General features: G+C 35.8%; 1 protein-coding gene across 1 annotated transcript in view; it reads right to left on the reverse strand.

The window, feature by feature from the left end:
• Positions 1-26,863, reverse strand: part of DACH2 (dachshund family transcription factor 2) — a 933,902-nt gene that overhangs the window by 636,846 nt on the left and 270,193 nt on the right. The window contains exon 3 of the mRNA XM_061137595.1: positions 2,149-2,261. Within this exon, the coding sequence (XP_060993578.1) occupies positions 2,149-2,261 (113 nt within the window). The remainder of the gene's footprint in view (positions 1-2,148; positions 2,262-26,863) is intronic.

Consider the following 26,863-nt stretch of genomic DNA (forward strand, 5'->3'; position numbering starts at 1 on the left):
AGACTCTTGAGAGTTCCTTGGACTGCAAGGAGATCAAACCAATCAATCCTAAAGGAAATCAGTCCTGAATATTCATTGGAAGGAATGATGCTGAAGCTGAAACTCCAATACTTTGGCCACCTCATGGAAGAATTGACTCATTGGAAAAGACCCTGATGCTGGGCAAGATTGAAGGCTGAAGGAGAAGGGGACAACAGAGGATGAGATGGTTGGGTGGCATCACCGACTCAATGGACATGAGTCGGAGTTGGTGATGGACAGGGAAGCCTGACATGCTGCAGTCCATGGGGTCGCAAAGAGTCAGACACAAATGATCGACTGAACTAAACTGAACTGAATGTGTTTTAAATCAAGAAATAGATTTATTAAGCATCCATGATAATATATTTCAGGGGATAATATGTTATCCCCTCTATATTCATTTATATGTGAAGGGCTGCTTTCTTCTTGTATCAGAATTTGTTTACAAATATTTAAAGTCTAAAAAATTATTATCTAATCCCCAAAGCCTAAGTCTCTTCCTAAATTCTCTATCTTAGCTAATGACATTATCATCCAACTTATAACATGAATCATCCTAGACTTTATCTTCTCACTCTCTATTTTCATCAAGTATCAAGTGTTAATAATTCTAATTATGAAGCAGCTCTGAATCTCTTTTTTACTGTATTGAATTTTCCTTAGTTCAGGTCCTCGGTATTTCTCCCTTCATTGCTACTTTCCCTCAACAGCAATTGTTTTTAGAGCATTTACTCATTTACGTATCAGTGGTCCTTCTACATATAAGAGTTGTTGTTGTTGTTGTTGTTTTTTAATTTGAACAAAATCCTATATGAAATAGAACATGTAAAATTCTGAGACAGAATTGGGAAACTTAGAAGTACTTCTGCAATTCCGTGTAAGCCAGTAAGGAAAGTGCTTGAAAGACACTTTGGAAAACCACTGGCCCAGGGAAAATCCTAAACTGCTGAACATGATAGCTTCACAAACTTTTTTTTTTCCCACTTTAACTGTATTGTCTGTAAGTCTCCCATTTTAAATCTCTCCTATGGTCTCTGCCACTTAATTGCTATTGCCCCTAGGATACTAGGCTTTTTCTCGTCATTGTACATCTACATTCTACATTCAGAGGATGTTTTCCCTTCTATTATCCATCTATGAAACATTCAGCCTGTAAGTCATAGCTCAAATCTCTGTGAGCATTACCCAACTTAACAAATTGTTTAGTCACTACCATTCTGTGATATAATAGCACTTTATATATACTTGTATTGTAGTCTCTATCATACTTCAATGAAATTATTAGTTTACATGAACTTATGTGACAAGGACTGCTATTCATTTAATTTTGCATTACCTAGGACCTAATACCCAAAACACAGTAGGTGTTTGTTTTTTAATTTTTTGTATCATTGAAGATATAAAGATAATACTATCATTAAATACATTTTCTACCATATATTAGCTTTAATGATTTTCAAAGCTTCAGTTAGAGAAATAGCAAGCAAGTTTAAGTGTTTTGTGTGCTTTTCTTTTTTTAGAAAACAAAAAATGTTCAGTGCTAATTTATGAGATTGGTATTTTTAGGGGAGTAGTGTTTATCACAGTGTTTGATGAAAAGCGGTGAATCATTATTTAAGACAATGACTATTTGCACTTTCTTCTTGTCTAATCATAATGTGTTACCAGGGATGATACATATTATTTCTACATTTTATCCTAGAATATTAACATAGAAAAGATACACATATGCCCAGAACTTTTAAAAGCAAAAAAAATATCATTGAGACATATCAATAAGCAAGTACAGTACATCCCATCAGAGGCTTTGAGAAAATACTAGTTTGGCCAGTGACACCCTCCCCCAATCTCTGCCCTCAACATACAAAAACACACATACATACACACAATAAGGCCGTGAAAGAGATTTCCTACAAGGAAGTGAGAGTTAATTTTTAAGTCATGTCCATTTGATTTGAGTCATTGGAGTAACAAAACTGTTTTCATGAATATTCAAAAATTCAATAATGTAACCTCTAATAGAGCTTGAAAAGCTCTGAAGGACAAGGCAGTTAGATCAATATTAGTTTATTTCAAATGTTGGGCAGTATGAAGAGACAAGGCTGATCATTGGATGGATTTTATTACCTGTCGGAGTGATAAGTCCTGGTGACAAGAGTCCTGGGACTGAATGGGGCAGAAGGCGAGCACTGTCTTGCAACACTCCCAAAGAACGCTTAGGAGGCCTGCCGGGCCTTGAACTGTTGGAGAAAAAGACAAAGATCAGGTTAAAATACACTCTTTGGAAATACCACCACTTGCTACATCCACCTAAACCTTGTTTAATTGTCAAGAATGATAGAATTTTATATTAAAGACTATTTTCATTTATTACTGAAAGACCAATACTTTTCTTTCTACTAAGCTTCCCAACATATGTATGTGTGCTCAGTTGTTTCAAGACTGTCAAGATTCTCTGCAACCTCATGGACTGTAGCCCACCAGGCTCCTCTGCCCATGGGATTTCCCAGGCAAGAATACTGGAGTAGGTTGCCATTTCCAATGCCAGGGAACCTTCTCGACCCAGGGATCAAACCCACATTTCTTGTGTCTCCTGCACTGACAGGCAGATTCTTTACAATATAGTTATGGCAAGCTTTAAAACCATAAGAGATCAATTTCTAGCTTAGATTCTATTTGTAAGCCAGCACTTTGCAATGCAGCTTACCTGTTGTGAGAAACCCAAAGTCACCTTCTGCTCTTAAAGCTATACTTGATCCCTAGTATTTATACATGCAACTGAGATAGGGACTCACGGAATTAAGATGGTACAGAATGTGAAGTGATTAACTCTCTGCTCAGCATGCCAGAGGTGAGGGGTAGAAAGCTGAAATGTAGAATAAGACCTGATGTTTATTAACATTTCCACAGCTTCTAGGAGCCCACAAGGAACAAAGATCCCCTACCCTCAGTAGGTTTTTTCCTACCTAGTATTTAAGCCAAGCTATATAACTAGCAGTGTACTCACTTGGAGTGACTTTACTATGGAAACCTGTCACATTTGTAATCTAGAGTGTATTTTCTCACAGATTGCTTGGTATTTTTAAGTGAGGTGATGCTAAACTTAAAACACTAACCTAACTTATTCTATTTGCATTCTTTACCCTGGTGTGAGTGGTTCAGGACTTGCAATTATAAATGCTAATCCATAAAATAAGGAAATAGAAAGTCAGTATCAGGCTTCCATCTTGTACTCTAACACAGTCAGTGTATGGAATACATTATTTGGAAGCTGTCACTACAATAAGGAGACTTATAAGTCATTGAACATTAGGACCAAGTCATTCTCAAGTCATACAATATATTTCAAATATTTTCAACATTTTTAATGCTGTCTAAAATATTGCTGTTGTTTCTTAGTAGAAATGTAGTTTACAAAGCTAAATAATAGGGATTTTCATAAAATACTGTAAAATACTACATTAAATAACCCAAGCCACAAAAATTTATAAGGTTCGGACAGAGAACATTTCCAAAAATTACTTTTGTTCACAAAGAAATTTAAGTTAAATCTCACTCTATCAACTTTGCAGTAATAAAGTGCTCCATCAATGTGAGACAAACTCTGCTTTTAAATGAAGACAACTTTTAACAACCTTGACCTTACACGGAGGTACTATTACCCAGTTCATTTTTCATTTACCATGCTGATGCTATTTCTTTTTATTATACATCAATATCATATATCAATCTAGTATGAAATATTCATTATTCTCATTTAATGTTTCAATTTTATAAACTGAATCTCTTCTCCTTCTTTCTACTCAAGTTTGGGCCATAATTTATTGTATTTAATGCAGTGTTGTTATTCTGTTTGCCCTTGCCCTGTTTATGGCTTCCTAACTCTTCCTAATACTGAGAAGAAAGATATCCTATTTACTTTAAATGTCCTAAAGGATTCCAAGATCACTAAACAATATTAGTCAGGTTATATCCAGTCATTAGAAGAAGGCATGTTATTTTGTTGAGTAATCTTCAAATCTGTATTTTCTTTTTTTTTTTTCTATTGGAATATATTTTTGTTAGTTTCTACCGAACAGCAAAGTGAATCATCTCTACATATACACATCTCTACATATTCCCTCTTTTTTGGATTTCCTTCCCATTTAGATCACCACAGAGTACTGAGTAAAGTTTCCTGTGCTATTAAGTAGGTTCTCATTAGTCACCTGTTTTATACATAGTAGAGTATATATGTCAATCCCAATCTCCCAGTTCATCCCCTCCCCACCTTTCCTCCCTTGGTATCCATGCATTTATTCTCTACATCTGTGTCTGTATATCTGCTTTTGCAAATAGGTTCATCATTTTAAGGACACTCTACTCCTATATAGTCAGTCATCTTCTTCTGTTATAATATTTACTGTCTTTCAGGGAAATCCTTTATAATGTTTGAGTTTTATTTTAATAGTCACAGGGGAGACAACATCAGATCTGGCTATGGAGTCTCACACCACCTTTTACTGTGTTGGAAGGAAATTTTCAAAATTGTTTGCCTAATTATGCAATAAACTACAGAGAAGTCTATACTTTCTAAGTGCTTCTCTATGTCTTTCTATTTATCAGAATTCAAGCCTACTAACTTGATTAAAGCCCACCTGATAACTCTTTGTACTCACCCAGCATAAAAGTTTCAGTGCTGTCTTTATGCTTACAATCACTGAGCTTTATGCTCTCTTTATGCTCTCTTTCTGATGCTCCCTCTATGTCCGTGAGCCAATTGTTGACAGTATATTTTGGAAGCTATGAGATTTAAACAGTTATTTTCCAAATTTCTTGGTCAATCTCATGATTTGATGTTGCAATGACAGCATAGCTTATTCAAACATCCAATAAACAAACATGCACTAAGTGCCCATTCAGTTTGTGTCTGGCATTGAAACTAGGAATCAGGGTTACAGAGGTTAAAATGTAAGCTTGACAATGGCAATGGGTTTGGTCTATTTGTTCAGTGATATATTGTGAGAAACTAGAATATAGTTTCTTCTGCTTTTGAAGAGCTTAAGGTGTAGTGATAGAGTTGTGTATTTGACCTGCTACTTAAAATTTATGATTAATTCTTTAGTATGATTATGTGATGAATACTTCCAAACTTATTTAAACTTATCAGTAAGCAAAATCATATTCAGTTTCCTTTGATTATACTAGTGGAAAGAAGACTTGTGCCCCTAGAGTAAATTAATTAGAATCAAGATTGTGAAGATGCTTTGTAATCAATAGCATTCCAAAAGATAGATTTATTCCTACTTTTAGACCAAATAATCCACAGTAGTAAGAGATCCCTAGCACTAAAGTTCCTGCACTACTTTTCAAAGAACACAAGCCTGACAACATGAGTAAAGACTATGGAAGACACTGTAGAAAGTTGGAAAAGATTATTCTTGATAGATGATCTTGCCATACTTATCTTTAAGAGCTTTATTAACATCAGACAGATGTTTACATATTAATCAAGAAAAAATAAACATGTGGTGATTTAACTAGAAAATTGTTATTTGGATGACAATTTAATCAGCATAGGTTGAAAGGTGCATCATTGCAGCACCCTGTTTCTGCTAAAATATTAATTGCATTACTAATTTCTGTAATGATTTATTTTACAGGGCACAAATAACCATGTAATTACTCTTTAACTGAATGATAATTGCCTGTTGGCAATTATTTGTTTTCAGTTTAATTACAAGGTTATTTGTACTCTGTAAAATAAAACAGGCCCTTTTTAAAGTTTCCACCCAAATGACTCAGTGGATATATCACCCAAGAACACTATTAACAAAAGTTTATGGACCTTGGCCAACAATCCCCCAAATAACAAAATTCCTATTAAACAGCTCAGCTAAATCTTTGAAAGCATCATTTTTATAAAGTCAACATTTATAGGTGGTTTGGAGGGAAATTATACCAAAGAATCATGATTTTCTCTGGGTCCAGGTCATTCTGTAACACAATTTATCCTGTTATATATTTTACCATTCATTCTGTAAACTTCTTCAGGAGAAATGAAATAGTAACAAAGCTTCCTGAGATTAAAGAATAAACCAAATTGAAATATGTATCAATAGTATTTCATTTTTCTGCAGTTAAAGTGGATTACCATCAGAGTTTACAAACTCTGTAGAGTTGACAGGTCCCTAAGAAAGAAATTCAGTCGGTCTTCTGGTGTCAACAAGATACGACACAGTCTGTAAGATATCCATTCCAAGTTGTAGTAACGTAACTGATACTTTGCTCATTAAGATTATGAAATTTCACTTGGAGCTATTTTCATTTTGTATGATCAGCTATTTGTATATGTATCAAGGACTAAGAATTGAGAAAGGTAATTTTATTTCAAAGAAAAAATCTTGTTAATGAATTATTAGTGATTTTATGAGCCTTTGATATATTTAATATAAACCATACGGTTAGCACAATATTTAGCAAGGAATCACAAGATCATATTATCCTCTTCAATGAAAGTTTGGCTTACTACTCTTTAAAGAAACACTCATAACATTTTGGGGCAAACTGAGAAAATTGATGAAGTTATAGTGGCAGTTAAGTGTGGTATTAGCAGCGACTTGTAAAGATTGCTGCAATTGGATTCCCAAAGTGAGAGTTGTCAGCCATGACCTGGGATTCACTTTTCAGAGTCATCGCTGATAATTAAAACGCCGCTGTATAGTCCTAAATGTGTCATTTTTTTTTCAACTACATTAGAAGCCAAGATAGCCGAGGATGACATTAGCTTTGAAGGTGTTGTTTACCTGACTGTAAAGTGCTACTTTTTTCAATATGCTTATTAAATTAAATAAGAATCTTTCTTTCAGAACAATAAGACTTTTAGTTGCATCATAGTAATCTCTAAGGTCTGACATTTATTACAACATTTCAAGGATGCCAACAGTAGTTAAACTCTACCTGACCTTTCAGTGTTTATGAGGAGAAACAAACTCTGACCTCACAGCAACCTAAATCCATCTTCTTTCAGTGTTGGCAAACTGATCACTTGTCTAACTATTGCACTGGATTGTATTCTCAACCAGATCAAAGGCAGTAGCAACCAATCCAGCACCAGGGAAAAAGTTATACATGAAAATGGGTGGTTAATATTAATCATATATGAAATTGTTCAAGTTGATAACTGGAACCTTGTCACTATGGTAACTCTCATAAAATGTTGCTTATGTTAAACTGGGCGCCAATCAGCTCTTGGTTTATGGGGATTTAAAGATGGTAACGATAAACCTATATCCAAGACAGAAAAAGAGACACAGATGTGTAGAACAGACTTTTGGACTCTATGAGAGAAGGCGAGGGTGGGATGATCTGAGAGAACAGCATCGAAACATGTATATTATCAAGTGTGAAACAGATCACCAGTCCAGGTTGCATGCATGAGACAAGTGCTCAGGGCTGGTGCACTGGGATGACCCAGAGGGATGGGATGGGGAGGGAGGTGGGAGGGGGCTTCAGGATGGGGAACACATGTAACTCCATGGCTGATTCATGTCAATGTATGGCAAAAACCACTACAATATTGTAAAGCAATTAGCCTCCAACTAATAAAAATAAATGAAAAAATAAATAAATAAAATAAATAAACTGTGGCTCATCAAGTTTCCAGAAAATTTCAACACAAGGAACAACAACAACAAAAAAAAACACACCAGAGTCAAGATCATGTACGTTCCATTACCATTTACTCCCTTTTTCAGTTCTTATAAGCATATCCAAAGCTTAAATTTGAATATATTAAAAGCATCAATACCATCATTCCATTAGAGTTAGGAAAGTTAAGGAAATTTTCTTTAACATAAGGGTGTTCATGGGACGAGGGAAAATAACCCTTGTTAGGGTCACATATTATATCAAGGATCATGTAGAATAATTCATATTTAGCCTTAATCTTATGATTGTGTGTATGCTCAGTCATGTCTGACTCTTTGTGACCCCAAGGACTACAGTCCACCAGGCTCCTCTCTCCATGGAATTTTCCAGGCAAGAATACTGAAGTGTGTTGCCATTTTCTGTCCAGGGGATCTTCCCGAACCAATCATTTTAAATAGTGATGTTTAATTCCTTTGCTAATGCTGAATTTCTACTTTTCCTTCAATAAAAATAGAAATCTGATGTGATAGACAATTTTGGGGTTGACTACTCACTTGATAGTATAAAAGTGAAGCTATTTTTATACTTAATTTGCTTGACTCTGCTTCCTATTTAAATTAAATGTGCTCTAGGCCTGGTTGTTAACACCTTTAAACACATTTACTTTTTGTCATAAACTGACTGAATTCTAATAAATGTCTTAGTGTAAATAACAAAGACTGTAGAACAGAAATTTGGTATATGATGAATTCTTAGCAGGCTCTTTCCTTTCTGATTAAAAGAACATTGGTAACACTGATAGTATCATTGAATCTTAGTAAATTTTAGAGTAAACCAAATTAAATATCCCCCCTTCTAAAGTGTATCTTTTCACAGTCAGACAGAATTTTGTTTTTTAATTTATTTTTAATTGGAGAACAATTGCTTTACAATGATGTGTTGATTTCTGCCATGTATCAACGTGAATCAGCCATAGATATACGTGTGTCTCCATCCCTCTAGAACCTCCCTGCTATGCCCCACACCATCCCACCTCTCTAGATTGTCACAGAGCACCCATTGAGCTTCCTGCGTCATACAGCAAATTCCCACTGGCTATCTATTTTACAAATGGTAATGTATGTTTCTATGCTATCTCTCTGTTCATCCCACCCTCTCCTTCTGTCGCTGTGTCCACAAGTCTGTTCTCTGTGTCTGCGTCTCTATTCCTGCCCTACAAATAGTTCATCAGTACCATTTTTCTAGATTCCATATGTATTCATTAATATACAATATTTGTTTTTTTCATTTTCTGACATTTCACTCTAGAAAAGGCTCTCGGTTCATCCACCTCACTAGAACTGACTTGAATTCATTCTTTTTGATGGCTGAGAAATATTCTATTGTATATATGTACCACAACTCCTTTATCCACTCATCTGTCAATGGACATCTAGGTTGCTTCCATATAAAGAAGCTATTGTAAACAGTGCTGCAATGAACACTGGGGTACATGTGTACATGTGTCTTTTTCAATTATGGTTTCCTCGGAGTATATGCCCAGTAGTGAGATCGCTGGGTCATATGCAAAGTTTAGTCCTACTTTTTAAAGAAATCTCCATACTATTCTCCACAGTGGCTGTATCAATTTACATTACCATCACAGTGCAAGAGGGTTTCTTTTTCTCCACATCCTCTCCAGCATTTATTGTTTGTAGATTTTCTGATGATGGCCATTCTGATCAGTGTGAGGTGATACCTCATTCTAGTTTTGATCTGCATTTCTCTAATAATGAACAATGCTGAATATTTCTTCATGTGTTTATTAGCCATCTGTATGTCTTCTTTGGAGAAATATCTGTTTAGGTCTTCTGTCCATGTTTTGACTGGGTTATTTGTTTTTCTAATATTGAGCTCCATGAGCTGTTTATATATTTTGGAGATCAATCCTTTGTCAGTTGCTTCACTTGCAGTTAATTTTCTCCTATTCTGAGTGTTGTCTTTTCATCTTACTTTTGGTTTCCTTTGCTCTTCAAACACTTTTAAGTTTAGTTAGGTCCCATTTATTTATTTTTGTTTTTATTTCCATTACTTTAGGAGGTGGGTCATAGAAGATCTTGCTGTGATTTATGTCAAAGAATGATATGCCTATGTTTTCCTCTAAGACTGTTATAGTCTCTGGCCTTACATTTAGGTTTTTAATCCATTTTGAGTTTATCTTTGTGTACGGTGTTAGGAAGTGTTCTAATTTCATTCTTTTACATGGAGCAGTTTGCAGATGATATGATACTATACATAGAAAGCCATAAAGATACTAACAAAAAATAATAGAGCTAATCAGTGAATATAGTAAAGTTGCAGGATACAAAATCAATACACAGAAATCACTTGCATTCCTATACACTAAAAATGAAAAATCAGAAAGAGAAATTAAGGAACCAATCCCATTCACCTTTGCAACAAAAAGAATAAAATACCCAGGAATCAATCTACCTAAGGAAACAAAAGAGCTGTGTATATAAAACTATAAGACAGTGATGTAAGAAATCAAAGAAGACATAAACAGATGGAGAGATATACCATGTTCTTGAATTGGAAAAATCAACATTGTGAAAATGACTATATTACCCAAACCAATCTACAGATTCAGTGCAATTCTTATCAAATTACCAATGGCATTTCTCACAGAACTAGAACAACAACAACAACAACAACAAAAAACACAGTTCATATGGAAACACAAAATACCCTGAATAGCCAAAGCAATCTTGAGAAAGAAGAATGGAGCTGAAGGAATCATTCTTCCTGACTTCAGGCTATACTACAAAGCTACAGTCATGAGACAGTATGGTGGTGGTGGTGTTCAGTCGCCCAGTCATGTCTGACTCTTTGCAACCCCATGGACTGCAGCACGCAAGTCTCCTTGTCCCTCACCACCTCCCACAGTTTGTCCAAGTTCATTTTCATTGCATCGATGATGCCATCCAGACACCTCAACCTCTGACACCCTCTTCTCCTGCCCTCAATCTTTTTCAGTATCAGGGGCTTTTCCAATGAGTCATCTGTTTGCATCAGATGACCAAAATATTGGAGCTCAGCTTCAGCATCAGTCCTTCCAGTGAATTCAAGGTTGATCTCCCTTAAGATTGACTGGTTTGACTTCCTTGCTGTCAAAGGGACTTTCAGAAGTCTTCTCCAGCACCAAAACAGAAATATAGACCAATGGAATAAGAGAGAAAGCCCAGAGATAAACCCACACACCTATGGACACTTTGTCTTTCACAAAGGAAGCAAAAATAAAAAATGGAGAAAAGACAGTCTCTTCAATAAGTGGTGCTGGGAAAACTGGAGAGTTTTGTATAAAAAAAATGAAATTAGTACACTTCCTAACACAATTTAATATAGGCTTTCTTGAATTCAAAGAATGTGTCACTGTTCAAAAGTTTGATGAAGAGAATGGTAAGTTAATATTCACATTTGAATACATTCCACTGACAACACAAATTCAGAATTTGCCTCCTCAAATCCCACTCCCTTGTTTTATCAGTAACATAAGCAGGCTTTTGGTTGCTAAAACTATAAAGTTGAGGGTAATTTTGATTCTCCCTCCACCTCTCCCTTCATTTTCAGTCTCCTATATTTTTATTCCATTGTAATATGTGTTGCAAATTTCCATCTCTATCCACTCCTGTTTTCAACACCGTACTTCAGGCCCTTATCACTGCATGCCCAGGTTATGTTCAACAGGTTCTCATTGCTCCAATCTATTGTACATAAACTGTACTCTGAATTTTGGTGAAACATCCCTTTCACCATTCATCTTTTGCTCTTCAATACTTACTGACTGCATACAAAATAAATTCTAAATGCTGTAGTCTGGCAATCTGCCCCAATATACCTTTCTTCCTTTTTATTGAAGTACTTATTTTTTTTGAAGGTTAAGAACACTGGGGTTTATTAATCCCATTCTTTTTTTTCTGAAATGAATGTTTTACTCCAGCTAGCTGGATGAGTAGATTCACTATCTGCTAAGCATAGTACTTGATCGTAGAACCCTTCCATTGGGAAATATCTTCAAAGTATTAGGATTCCTGGGGACAAATTTTATTAAGCTCCACTGTCTTGGGAAGATTTCATTATAATCTGCTGCAAATACTGCTGTGTTTCTGAAAGACTACTGTCTTTTACTTTGTGTCATCATACAGGCTATCTTTAATGATGATCACAATGGGAACTTTAGTGCCAGCATTAAGTATGTGTGTTACAACTAGCCAAAATAATATTTTTCACGTCTAGCAACAGAAATCACATTGGTAACTATTAGTATGTGCATAATCCCATGATGATTTCAAGAATTAACATTTCATGTTTGTTAGTCAGAAAATTCACAAATATGTTGTCAACATCACAATTCTGAAGAGATTAGGAATAAAATTTTTAGGAAGCTGATCACTATTAACATGAATCTGTGATTAGGAAAAGCACCCAGAAGCATACATTCAAATGATAAATACAGAAGCCAACTTTCTAGCTGATTTAAAATCTTAAAATTTTGCTCAACATGTATAAATATTAGCAACCCATATTAAAATAAAACTACTTTAAACAACCTTAGATATTCAGTGTGGTGCAGTGGAAAGCACTAAGACTTAAACCTGAGTTTGGTAGGCAGAATTCCAAAATTCTCCTTCATCCCAAGATTTCCAGGCCTAATTGCTAAAACTATGAAAGTAATGAGATATTACATTATATTATATGGCAAAGGGGATTTTCCAGATGTGATTAAAATAACTAATCAGATGACTCTGAATTAATGGGAAAGAAGATTGTGGCTCAGATGGTAAAACGTCTGCCTACAATGCAGGAGGCCTGGGTTTGATGCCTGGGTCAGGAGGATCCCCTGGGGAAGGCAATGGCACCCCACTCCAGTACTCTTGCCTGGAAAATCCCATGGATGGAGGATCCTGGCAGGTTACAGTTCATGGAGTCCCAAAGAGTCGGACATGACTGAGCGACTTCACTTTCACTTTCAAGATTATCTATGTGGACCCAATCTAATTGCGTGAACCCTTTAAAAACAAAGAAAATCACAGAACACACCATTACTGGTTTGAAAATGGAGAGGGCTGTGTCAAACAATGTGGGTAGCTTCCAGAAGGCAAGGGCAACCGTGGACTGACGCCCAGCTAGGAAACAGGTATACAAGTTTTACAATTGAAATGAACTAGATCCTGTCAACAAGGTCAATGAGCTCATGAGCAGATTCTACCCCAGAACTTCCAGATAAGAGCCCACCCTGAACAGCACCTCAATTTCAGCCTTGTAAGACTATGAATACTGTCAAGCTTCTCCAGACTCCTGACAAACAGAACTGTGAGTTAACACATGGGTGTTGTTTTAAGTTGCTAAATTTGAGGCAACTGCTTGCACAACAGAAAACTAATATACTTGTTTTGACATTATTGAGCTGTGTGGCCCCCGGTAAATTACATGACTATTCTAAATGTGTTATTTCATTTGACAGTTGGAGATGTAAACTAAATAATCCATGAGTCTGATCACTAGAACCATGTTACATTTCTGGTCAAAAGCAGATAATTTGTTAACTTCTTTTTTTTTTTTTTTTCATTAACTTCTAAATATATGTAGTTCTCTATCTTCTCACACATCTATTTTAGGTCATATATTAAGTAAAGCTGCTGGATTGCTTATATGTAAAATTACTCCAAAAATGGGCAAAATGTGTACAAAAAACAATAGCATTGTCTTCATCTTATTGTTGTGTGCAGAAAATTCATCAATATATATGAATACCAGTTTGAAAGGCTAAAAGTTCTATATGACTTAAAAGAATGAAATTATCACACGTGCAATAACATGGATGAAACTTGAGGACATTATGCTAAGTGAAATAAGGAAGACACAAAACAAATGCTATGATTCCAGTTATATACAAGGTATTTAGAATAACTGGGGCTTCCCTGGTACTCAGGGGTAAAGAATCCACCTACAATGCAGGAGACTTGGGTTTGATCCCTGGGTCAGGATTTCCGCCCCCCCATCCCCCAGAGAAGGAAATGACAACCCACCCCAGTATTCTTGCCTGGGAAATTTCATGGACAGACAAGCCTGGCAGGCCATAGTCCATGGGGTCACAAAAGAGAGGGACATGACTTTAGTGACTAAACAACAACATCTAGAATTAAATACTCATGGAAGCAGAAAGTAGAAATATGTTTTCCAAGGTCTGGGAAGCAGGGGAAATGAGAGTTGTCCAATGGGCATAGAATTTTAGTTTTTTTTTTTTTTTTTTTTTCAATTTCTCCTTCATTTATTTATTTATTTTTTTCAGTGGGTTTTGTCATACATTGATATGAATCAGCCATAGATTTACACGTATTCCCCATCCCAATCCCCCCTCCCACCTCCCTCTCCACCCGATTCCTCTGGGTCTTCCCAGTGCACCAGGCCTGAGCACTTATCTCATGCATCTCACCTGGCCTGGTGATCTGTTTCACCATAGATAATATACATGCTGTTCTTTCGAAACATCCCACCCTCACTTTCTCCCACAGAGTTCAAAAGTCTGTTCTGTACTTCTGTGTCTCTTTTTCTGTTTTGCATATAGGGTTATTGTTACCATCTTTCTAAATTCCATATATATGTGTTAGTATGCTGTAATGTTCTTTATCTTTCTGGCTTACTTCACTCTGTATAAGGGGCTCCAGCTTCATCCATCTCATTAGGACTGGTTCAAATGCCTTCTTTTTAACAGCTGAGTAAAATTCCATGGTGTATATGTACCACAGCTTCCTTATCCATTCATCTGCTGATGGGCATCTAGGTTGCCTCCATGTCCTGGCTATTATAAACAGTGCTGCGATGAACATTGGGGTGCACGTGTCTCTTTCAGATCTGGTTTCCTCAGTGTGTATGCCCAGAAGTGGGATTGCTGGGTCATATGGCAGTTCTATTTCAAGTTTTTTAAGAAATCTCCACACTGTTCTCCATAATGGCTATACTAGTTTGCATTCCCACCAACAGTGTAAGAGGGTTCCCTTTTCTCCACACCCTCTCCAGCATTTATTGTTTGTAGACTTTTGGATAGCAGCCATTCTGACTGGCTTGTAGTGGTACCTCATTGTGGTTTTGATTTGCATTTCTCTGATAATGAGTGATGTTGAGCATCTTTTCATGTGTTTGTTAGCCATCTGTATGTCTTCTTTGGAGAAATGTCTGTTTAGTTCTTTGGCCCATTTTTTGATTGGGTCATTTATTTTTCTGGAATTGAGCTTCAAGAGTTGCTTGTATATTTTTGAGATTAGTCCTTTGTCTGTTTCTTCATTTGCTATTATTTTCTCCCAATCTGAGGGCTGTCTTTTCACCTTACTTATAGTTTCCTTTGTAGTGCAAAAGCTTTTAAGTTTCATTAGGTCCCATTTGTTTAGTTTTGCTTTTATTTCCAATATTCTGGGAAGTGGGTCATAGAGGATCTTGCTGTGATTTAGAATTTTAGTTTTGCTAGATCAAAAAGTTTGGGATTGACACATACACACTATTATAGATAACTAATAAGAACTTACTATATAGCACAGGGATCTCGTCTCAGTATTCTGTAAACCTAACCCTAAGCCTACCTCTGTAATGGCCTATATGGGAAAAAGTGAAAGTGTTAGTTGCTCAGTCATGCCGGACTCTTTGCGACCCCATGGACTATAGCCCACCAGGTTTCTCTGTTCATATCGGGAAATAATCTAAAAAAAAAAAAAAAAGAGTGGATATATGTATAACAGATTAACTTTGCTGCAAACCTGAAAATAACACAACATTGTAAATGAACTGTACCCAAATAAAAAGTATAAAAAAATTAAAAAAAAAAACAATTTTAAGAAGTTGAGATCTGTTTCACAACTATGTGATTATAGTTAAAATTCCTGATAGCTTGTTGGTTGGTTAGTAATTAAGTCATGTGAGACTCTTTTGTGACCCCACAAACTGTAGCCCACCAGGCTCCTCTGTCCATGGGATTTCCAAGGCAAGAATACTGGGGTGGGTTGCCATTTCCTTCTCCAGGGGATCTTCTCAACCCAGGGACTGAACCCAAGTCTCCTGCATTGGCAGACGGATTCTTTACCACTGAGCCACCAGGAAAGCCTTAACATTATTGAACTGTACATTTAAAATGGTATAGAGGATAAATTATATATTACACATATTTTACCAAAAAATCTTAAATAAATAAATAAAATGGTTAAGATTATATACTTTACGACATACTTTGTTATATTACCACAATTTTTTAAAGTGCTATATAAATGCAACAGTAATATTACTATGTGAGTGAAAGTTGCTCAGTTGTGCCCGACTCTGCGACCCCATGGACAATATAGTCCATGGAATTCTCCAGGCCAGAATACTGGAGTGGGTAGTCTTTCTCTTCTCCAGGGGATCTTCCCAACCCAGGGATCAAACCCAAGTCCCCTGAATTGCAGGTGGATTCTTTACCAGCTGAGCCACAAGGGAAGCCCAAGAATACTGGAGTGAGTAGCCTATCCCTTCTCCAGCAATCTTCTGCTTACAGTTAAAATCTCCACTGAAACCATTTTGAAGACCAAAAATGTCTAGCCAGAGAGATACATCCTGCATTACATATTAGAAAAGTAGTTTTCTCATCTGAATGCTAGTACTGAAAGAATTACCATCTCTCTCAACAATCTCCTACAACATATTTAATTTACATCCCAAGATATCCTTACTTGTAAGGCAAAATTGAAGAGCTCAACTTTTACATTTTAATTTCACAACTCTATTTTTTCTTAAGGTAACTGTAATACGTGTATATGCAGATGTCTTTCTCATTTTCCTACCCCATTCCTTACTTTGACAGGAAAACATTTTAGGCATTCCTTCAACTCAAAACTTTGCCCCTCCACTGCTTTCCTGCTTTGAAATTAAAATTTTCATCAATGAGAGAATAGCTCATAGCAGTTGACTAGGAAATAGAGAACTAAATTTTAATGCTCTTTGTCACTGATTGTGACATAATCATGGATAAGTTACTAAATTTTAGTAAATAGGCATGAAGATCTTCAAGGTGGCCATGGCAATCAAGATTAATTTATAAGGTTCCCTGCCCTCCTCATTCTCATTTTGAAGTCAGGTAAATTTGAGCTTTTCTGGTGACTCAGTTAAGAATCTGCCTGTGATGCAGGAGACCTGGGTTCAATCCCTGGGTCAGGAAGATCCCCTGGAGAAGGAGGGCATGGCAACCCACACCAGTATTCTTGCCTGGAGAACCCCATGGACACAGGAGCCTGGCAGGCTACAGTCCATGAGGTTGCAAAGTCAGACACAACTGACAGTCTAACATTTTCACTTTCAAATTTGGGTAGATTCAACCACCACAAGTAAATCTTGACAGAGTGCAGCCTGGATACAGATTAACACATTTTTCTAAAAAGACATTTTTCTTCCTAAGTCAAGATTCCCATGAAGCAACACAATTCAATAGGATAGCAAGAAACCAAACCCAGAAACTGGATTTATCTTTGCCATTGATTTAGATTGGGACCCTGAGAAGCAACTTCCCCACACTTCAGTTTCATCACCTGCTGAATGGGCACCAAAATTATTTGATTCAAGGAATTATGAAGAATTGGAAACTCCCCTAAGTTCCTCCACAATAAAAGAATGTGCAAGAAGAGAAACAGCTAATGTTTGAGCACATTTGAGCAGAATTTTCTGATTTAAATAGATTCTCACTTTATTAAAGTAGTTGTGTGGTACACCATATACCACATAAAATGACAAAATTTTTCCCAATATAGGGAAGGAAAGGGTGTAAAAATACATTAGAAACCTTTTCAGTTTACGTGAGGGAACTGTGGTTATAAATGAGAATGAGAGTATGCATTTATTTGGTGTGGTTTTGCTTCTGTTTTTTGTTTTATATCATTATCCAGACCATTATTCTTGGTGGTGGTGATGGTTTAGTTGCTAAGTTGTGTCTGGCGCTTGCAGACAACCCCCCTACAACCCTCTGGGCTGTAGACCACCAGGATCCTCTGTCCATGGGATTCTCCAGGCAAGAATACTGGAGTGGGTTGCCATTTCCTTCTCCAGGGGATCTTCCTGACCCAGGAATCGAACTTGGGTCTCCTGTATTGTGGGCAGATTCTTTACTGACTGAGCTAAAAGGGAAGCCCTACACATTACTCTTATATCATATTATATCATAATTATTGTACTAGAAAATACTTTTTGTGACAGAATCTTACAGTGTATATATTCATTGTCTTTGGACTTTCTCTTTCTGGAGGTTATTTTTTTTTTTTTTTTTTTTTTTTGCTTTGAAAGTGAAACTGAAAGTCTCTCAGTCCTGTCTGACTCTTTGCAACCCCATGGACTCTACAGTCCATGGAATTCTCTAGGCCAGAATACTGGAGTGGGTAGCCTTTCCCTTCTCCAAGGGATCTTCCCAACTCAGAGAAAGCTATTTTCTGGCACAGCAGGCTAGACAATAACACACATGCAGTTAAATAACATTCCCCCTTAAGGCAGAAGAATATATAGATAGAAATAAACTTTTATATCTTAAAATTAAAAGTATTTCATCAATGATAATTTTTCCAAGACAAATTCAACTAACCTGTTTCTAATACATAATTGCAAAATATAATTCAAAACCTGCTCTAAGCAGTAAAAACCTGTTGTTTCTACTTTTTGAGAAAAAAAATAACATTTATTAAGGTCAGAACCACAGAAGATTTAAAATTCTTAAACAATTCTGGCAATTTAACCCCATCAATGGGGCATACTGAGAACAATGTTAGTATCCACCTCATGAAAGAGCTGGTGATGACCTCACTCTAACCCTCTTTCCATTTTCAGAATAGCAGGGCATTTCCTGCATGTGTACAACACTTTAATCCTTCCAGGCATTGCATGAATGTAAATTAAATTCATCTCAGTACCATGGTAATGTTAGCATCTTGTCCCAACCTGTCTGTTGAAAAAAATTAGATGTAAATAATAGACTATAGCTACTTGTCTAACTCTAAATTTCTTGTCGATAGGGACTATCCCTTACTGAACATGTAGTGCTTGATTGTGCCTAACAAAATCCTTGGTACAAAGTAAACATCTTCTAGGAAGGAAGGAAGGGATGGAGGTAGAATTATTTTTCTTGTTTTATCAAGATGCTTTGTATTGTGCTACATAAGCACTTTTGTGAGATTCGTTTGGAGCTTTGGAGGTACAAGCAAGAGCCAAATACATTGATTTTTCTCCTGGACTCTCCCAGAACTGGTTTAAAATACCAAAATTAGCAGGTGGCAGGGTTATCAATTAGTGGAACAGGAGATAATTACACTGAATATTTTTGCAATCTAAACTTTTGAAAGAAAACTTTTCTGAAAATTGGCAGAATACAAAAACCGAAAATATTTTCCTTCAGTTTTCATGTAATATTTAAATGAAAGGATTGATTCTACTTCAAATGCACTTGGTTAGAAAATCCATCCATGGGTTTAGTTTGAAAAATGGGGAAGCATAGTCAGCGAGGCAACACAGTTTCTATTTAATTCTCAATTTGCATTAAGCCACAGGAAAATTAATCATTCCAAATAAACTTCAAAGTAACAGTGAGGAAGGAAAGGATTTTGCATTCTCCTAAACCCTTTCTGAGGGCTTCCTTGGTAGCTCAGCGGGTAAAGAATCCACCTGTAATGCAGGAGACCCATGTTTGATTCCTGAGTTGGGGAGATCCCCTGGAGAAAGGACAGGCTACCCACTCCAGTATTTTGGGGCTTCTCTGGTGGTTCAGTTGGTAATGAATCCACCTGCAATTCAGGAGACCTGTGTTCAATCCCTGGGTTGGGAAGATGCCCTGAAAGAGGGCATGGCAATCCACTCCAGTATTCTTATCTGGAGAATCCCCATTGACAGAGGAGCCTGGCAGGCTACAGTCCATGGGATTGCAAAGAGTTAGACATGACTGAGTGCCTAGTCACAAACCCCTGCTGAGAAGCTATTGTATCCTTTATCTCCCTGTCTTCCAGAAAGTTACTGGTTGCATTAAAGTAGTCATTTACCCTTTAGATACAACATACCATGAGATGTTTTTCAATGACTATTAGCCGCTAAAGAGTACAAACTCTCTGTACAGTTTCCTTTAAATTCTTGCATTTAGAGGAGCATTTCACAAACCCATCTCCACAACCACACACATTATCATTTACACATTAACTACAACAGTGCTTCACCTTAGGTCTGTTGCCAAGCATAATCATTTTAAATCTTTTAATCCTTTCTTAAAAGGATAATTATAAATGTGAAAGCAGCAGCAAAGGAAAGATGTTAAGAAAGTATTTAGAATAATCTCTTCCATTTGAATACAGTAAAGCTGATGAAGTAAAGAATTAGGAGGTGAAAAGAATTTTTTTGGTGAGAGGTAACATGTCAAATGCAAGGCATGACATATTAAACTGAAGGTGTGATAGATCTATCTAATTGTCCCAAGCACACTGCCTTTGTGCTGGAAGGACAGGAAAGCTCACAAACATTCTTCATTGGAATCTACTGGTTAAAAACCAGCAATGAAATATACATGCAAAAGGTTACTTACTGCTTGTACTTCCCATGAGTTGGGGCTGTCCAACAACTTAGCAACTATATTTCCCTAAAGATAAATAGCATGCTTACTTAAATGGTCTTTTGTTATAATCTGAATGCATATAGTCTAATCTTGGAGTCACTTCCTCTACAATACAGGTGCTTCCCTTTAACTAATTAAGCATTAACATTGTGCAATTATCAGTGTTCTAAAATTGGTGGTTAATCACCTCTGACTAAGAGTACTACACAAAGTCTAAGCAAGTTGTGTTCCAGATAAATTGCAATGAATTGCATTTACCATCCACCCTCTAAAGCACTACACTGGAAGTTCATAGTTTAGTTTTCAAGATTTCTACTTTAAATGGCATTGTTTTCTTTTTTACAACTTCATTCCTTGAAGGAATGAACAGTAGTGTAGTATATGAATAAAGGATGTTCTTAGAGGAATGTGAGTCAAAGACATGGGGATTTTGCTCAAATATTCCTACTAGTAGTGTTGGGAAATTCCCTTTTTTTTTTAACCAGGAAATGCCATGATTAATGTTAAGGTTTACATCCTCATATGAGCCAGCATCTATTACTCAAAGTAATATTTTAATATATACAAGAATTAGTAATCCATTACCAAAGTGATGGATACTGTGTTTAAATAGAATATAGACAAAATCATGAAATTCACAAGTCAAATGTATGTATCGTGAGTATGTATGTACAATAAACTGAAACACAGAACCCAAGTGAGGAAAAAAAGACCTTGACTCAGATCCCCAGTCTGTCATTTGTGCTCTCAAAGCATTGATATGCTAAAACCAACTTTTACCAGATTTCAAGTGTCAGTTGCTTCAACTCCTAACTTTACATTGAGGATATCACGTTGGTAGCTTGAAATAGGCTGTTCTGGGAGTGTTAATACCACAGAAGTCAGCAAACACTGCAAATCAGGGCTCCACTCCCACCCTAACCCCTAGCCAGTTATTAAACATTTACTATCACATAACTGTCTGAAAGGAAAGCATGGTGCTCACGTTTTCTAAATCAAGTAATTGTTTATTTGACCATATAATTTTCATATTTAATATAACTGAAGATAAAACTATTCTATCTGCAATGAAATATCATGAAGAAACACAATGTAAATTTTCTGATTTTAGTAAAACTTAACTGTGAGTAACACATCATATATGAAAAGATATGGAAAGCTGTTTTCCTAAACGTTTAGCAGTAGTGAAAATAAGCATATTTAGAAGCATGAGAGTGTTACAACAAACTTGGAACCACCATTATAATCTCCAAAATCTTGGGAGAGCCACTTGTACATCATTCCTCTATATTTGTAAGCTGAATATACCAGCCTAAATGATTCTTCTGTTCCTTCTATTTAACACTATATAAGGCTCTTTGTGATAATACCTTCACTTGCCTCCATACAGATAATTCTTTCCTGTCTTTTTTATGGGGAAAATATTGGCCAGGGTGGCTTATGGAGACTTCGATAGCAACTCCCACCCTTTGGAGTCTAAAGGGCATTTTTGTTTGATCTTCCTACATTTTTAATAATTCATCTTTTTTGTATATTAACTATCCACAAAGGTAGATGGGTAGCACACTAAACCAACTTCATTCTGCACAATAATGTCCTTACTTACAGTAAACATTAACTTTTTCAAAATCAAACTTGTTTTTTATAATCTGAGTAGGATATTTCAAAAGAAATAAGCTGCCTATGTATATACTCGTTAATAAATAAGCTGCCCATGTATACACTCTAGTTAATGTTATTAGATTAAATTTTTGATATGCAAATATTCAGAGTACTGATCATTTATTTAAAGCTAAGTATATGTAAACAGACTACATCATGTGAAATGCCGGGCTGGATGAAGTGGAAATGCTAGCATTTCCAAAACATTTAATGCTAATGTTCCTGGAATCAAGATTGCCAGGAGAAATATCAATAACCTCAGATACACAGATGATACCACCTTTATGGCAGAGAGTGAAGAGGAACTGAAGAGCCTCTTGATGAAAGTGAAAGAGGAGAGTGCAAACGCTGGCTTAAAGCTCAACATTCAAAAAACTTAAGATCATGACATCCAGTTCCATCACTTCATGGCAAATAGCTAGGGAAACAATCGAAACAGTGATAGACTTTCTTTTCTTGGGCTCCAAAGTCACTGAAGATGGTGACTGCAGGCATGAAATGAGAAGATGCTTGCTCCTTGGAAGAAAAGTTATGACCAACCTAGACAGCATTTTTAAAAGCAGAGATATCACTTTGCAGACAAAGGTCCATCTAGTCAAAGTGATGGTTTTTCCAGTAGTCATGTATGGATGAGAGAGTTGGACTATAAACAAAGCTGAGCACTGAAAACTTGATGCTTTTGAACTGTGGTGTTGGAGAAGACCCTTGAGAGTCCTTTACACTGCAAGAAGATCAAACCAGTCCATCCTAAAGGAAATCAGTCCTAAATATTCATTGGAAGGACCAATGCTGAGGCTGAAACCCCAATACTTTGGCCACCTGATGTGAAGAACTGACTCACTGGAAGAGATCCTGATGCTGGGAAAGATAGAAGGCACAAGGAGAAGGGGACGACAGAGGATGAGATGATTGGATGGCATCACTGACTCAATGGACATGAGTTTGGACAAGCTCTGGGATTTGGTGATGGACAGGGAAGCCTGGCGTGCTGCAGTCCATGGGGTTGCAAAGAGTCAGACACGACTGAGCAACTAAACTGAACTGATATGTCAACAAAGAAATACAAAGCAAGTGAGTTATCAACCTTTAACCAGAAACAATTACTTATAAGTAATATATAAATTAAAACTGACTAGATTGAGAGTGACAAGGACAATAATGAATTGATTTAATATTGCAGACTGTGAGATTATATACTTTTGAGAGAAATTCTATTCAACAGGCAGGCAAAAGAGTAAACATTCAAGTGCTAAAGAGAAAATATCGGCATATGAATGAATTGGTTTATGTCTGGTATGATTTCTATAATCATAACTATAAAACCAGCAAATCATAACTATAAAACAGGTATGATTTTTACTTACATTAAAATCCAAAATAAAAAAGGTCAAGGTTGACTGCTGAGTACAATAACTGCCAGTTCCCTAAGCAGGGACAGTTCTGAGGAATGTTTCACAGTATGTATATTGTGGAATGTACAGATAATGTGATATGCAGCAATTAAAAGCATTTCCAAAACATTTAATGCTAATAATATGCTAACATTATGTCAATTCCAGGAACATAGCTATCAATGTTTTGGTAAATCATCTACATGCAAATGCAAACTATATTTGCACAGTCATTTTTCAGACATGCTAAAACCATGATTACTCACTTAACTGTTTAATAATAATGGATTTGGTATCAAACAAATAGTTTATCATAGTTCTAGCTTTTATAAGTAATTCACTTCTTTCATTTAAACTATACTTTTATTATAATAGTTACAGCTTAAATGCAGAAATTTACACATCAAAATACCCCTTATTTTATGTAGCCCCATTTGGCTATTGAGCAATTGAAATGTGGTGAGTACAAATTGACATGCTGTGAAATAAATATACAAACTGGATTTTTAAATCTTTGTACAAAAAATTAATAATGCAAAATGTATAATTAATAATTTTATATTATTACATGTCACAATGATATCAATTTGGATATATTGGGACCAATAGAATGTATTAAAATTAAATTTATTTATTTTTACTTTTTAAATGTGGAAACTAGAAAACTTAAAGTTTCACTAAGCATAACATTTGTGGCTCACATCATATTTCTACTGGACAACACTGGTCTAGAATATATATATATGAATATATATGAATGTATATATATTCATATATATTCATATACATGAATATATATTATATATCATATAATATATTATATTATGTTTACATATTTACATATTACCAATATGTAAATATTGGTGCATCAAATGATGCTCTTGTTTTTTAACCTCATTTAATTGATATTTTTTAAAAGTCTGAGAAAGACAAGATGAAGAGCAATAAAAGTGTCCTTGGTGATTCAGAGGAAGAAAATATGTATAGTGGGTTATTCCAGAAAAAATACAAGATTAAGTATATTGATTGGAAGATGTCAAAGTTGGGAGTTAGGTGCCCAACCACAGCTCTGAATTTTATTCATTTATTCGTATTGAACACTTCATTCATTCATTCCACTCATCTTTATTGTGACATTTCTTATATCCTAGTCAGATATCTTCATGTAACTCTCCAATTTAAAATGTAATTTATGTTTTACTTTCCTGTTTTTCTTTCTATTTACTTACATGCATTACTGATGCTAAAAAAAATGTTAGGGTATTAGCAATCACTCACTAACTCTTTGTGAGTTTTAAAAGTTGAGCCAGAAAATAAATTTTCTAATTTAGAAACAGTTTCAAATCAAGAGCAGTCCTTACAAATAATTTTTTAAATGTGCCTCCTAATACCCTTCTTTAGTTGCTAAAGTCTTGTTCCATTTATGCAAAATATCACAGCTACATCTTCATGTAAGTTTGCTATACTATTTGCTCACTTGCAGCCATGTGGATTTCACTGCCATTCCATGGGGCAGAGATAACACCCATGGTCATACTGCAACAGGGCTAGCATGCTCTCCATTTAGGTCACACTAATGGGCTGAAAGCATCTTGTGGCCTTCTAAGTCAAAAGGCATGAAATAGACCTCCAAGAATTATGGCCAGAGTTTGACTTTGGGGCCTTGCTTTGGACAGATCATTTGTCAGGACAATCAAGATTGCTTCTGTCTTAGTCTCATTCTAAAATCCAAGTGAAAAGGTCTCTAGGAACTAATGAAACTGTCCAGCTCATACCCTTCACCTATCTATCGCATTATTATTATAAAGGCCGTTACTTGAGGCAGTTGTGTAACAAAGAACCAAATATGTTTTAAATTCCTTTAATATTATATAGACCAGGTTTTGAGCCTATTTCCAGCTATACCTAGGCAAGTAATTTGATACTAAGCAAGGCATTTAACCTTTGGGTCTCTGATTCTTTTTTTTTTTTTTTTTTTTGAGTTTTTTTTTTTTTTTATTAGTTGGAGGCTAATTACTTCACAACATTTCAGTGGGTTTTGTCATACATTGATATGAATCAGCCATGGAGTTACATGTATTCCCCATCCCGATCCCCCCTCCCACCTCCCTCTCCACCCGATTCCTCTGGGTCTTCCCAGTGCACCAGGCGCGAGCACTTGTCTCATGCATCCCACCTGGGCTGGTGATCTGTTTCACCATAGATAGTATACATGCTGTTCTTTTGAAACATCCCACCCTCACCTTCACCCACAGAGTTCAAAAGTCTGTTCTGTATTTCTGTGTCTCTTTTTCTGTTTTGCATATAGGGTTATCGTTACCATCTTTCTAAATTCCATATATATGTGTTAGTATGCTGTAATGTTCTTTATCTTTCTGGCTTACTTCACTCTGTATAATGGGCTCCAGTTTCATCCATCTCATTAGGTTCTTAATTTGCAAAATGTCAGTATTAACACCTACCTTTCAGAGTTTTATAAAAGATACACACACACACACACACACACACACACACACACACACACACAACCTGGTACATTGTCTTTAATAATTGTGCTTAATAATTTGACAGCTATTACTGTTAGTAGTGTTGTAATTAAGAATCTTAGAACTGTTAAAGTGATATAGTTTATTTAATCGGTATATTTTGCTTTCACTGTAGGGTAGTACATAATGAGTATCTTATTTGGCTTTTCTCAAACTTCTTATCCATATTGTCTGAGTAAACCTCATTAGAACTCCATAAGGAATCTAAAGTTTTAAACCACAAATGATAACATGAAGAAAAACTACTATTCAAGTTTCATTTAGTGTTTATATTCACCTTTTTCCTTTTCATTAGACTTAACTCAAGACAGATGCAGGTCTGAGACAAAGAGGAAAATCATTCAAACTGGTTTTAGAGACAGTTGTGTTATAGCAGAAAACATTTGAATCCATCCATACCTGCTATGGTAAATAGCACATACACATAACTGGAAATACTTAATTCAGGTTTCAGAATACTATCCTTGTCTTATTTATTTTTATTTATTTAAATAAAACACAAGGGCAAGAAAATTCACTATTAGGAAAAAATTATGATATGGGCCATGTTTTATTTAAAATATAGACAATACATAGATCTTTGAAGACTCATGTATTCGATAGATATTTTACTGAAATGCAAAATGTAGATTATATGGCATTTAGTAAAACTCCCTCATCTTGATGATTAACAAACTGAAAGCTGAAGAGAGGTGAGCTGATTAGTTAAAGATCACCTAAAATGTAAGCTACCAAGTCAAAGCTAATATCTAGTTTCATCACTTCTAGTATTCTTTCAACTTCACCATTCAATCACCTTTCTTTAATCTTCCTTAAACTTTGAGAGGATCCTTCTGACACTTATAAAGACAACATTTTCAAAATGTTTTTGCTGTTTTCATGGTCAAAATATGTTCTCAAAATATTTCCATAGGGTGATTGGTGGGAAGGAGAGAGGCTCTCTTTGTGAAAATTAAGGGTGGAAACATTTTAAAAATGCT

The sequence above is a fragment of the Dama dama genome, chromosome X (assembly GCF_033118175.1).
Source record: "Dama dama isolate Ldn47 chromosome X, ASM3311817v1, whole genome shotgun sequence".
Lineage (NCBI taxonomy): Eukaryota > Metazoa > Chordata > Mammalia > Artiodactyla > Cervidae > Dama > Dama dama.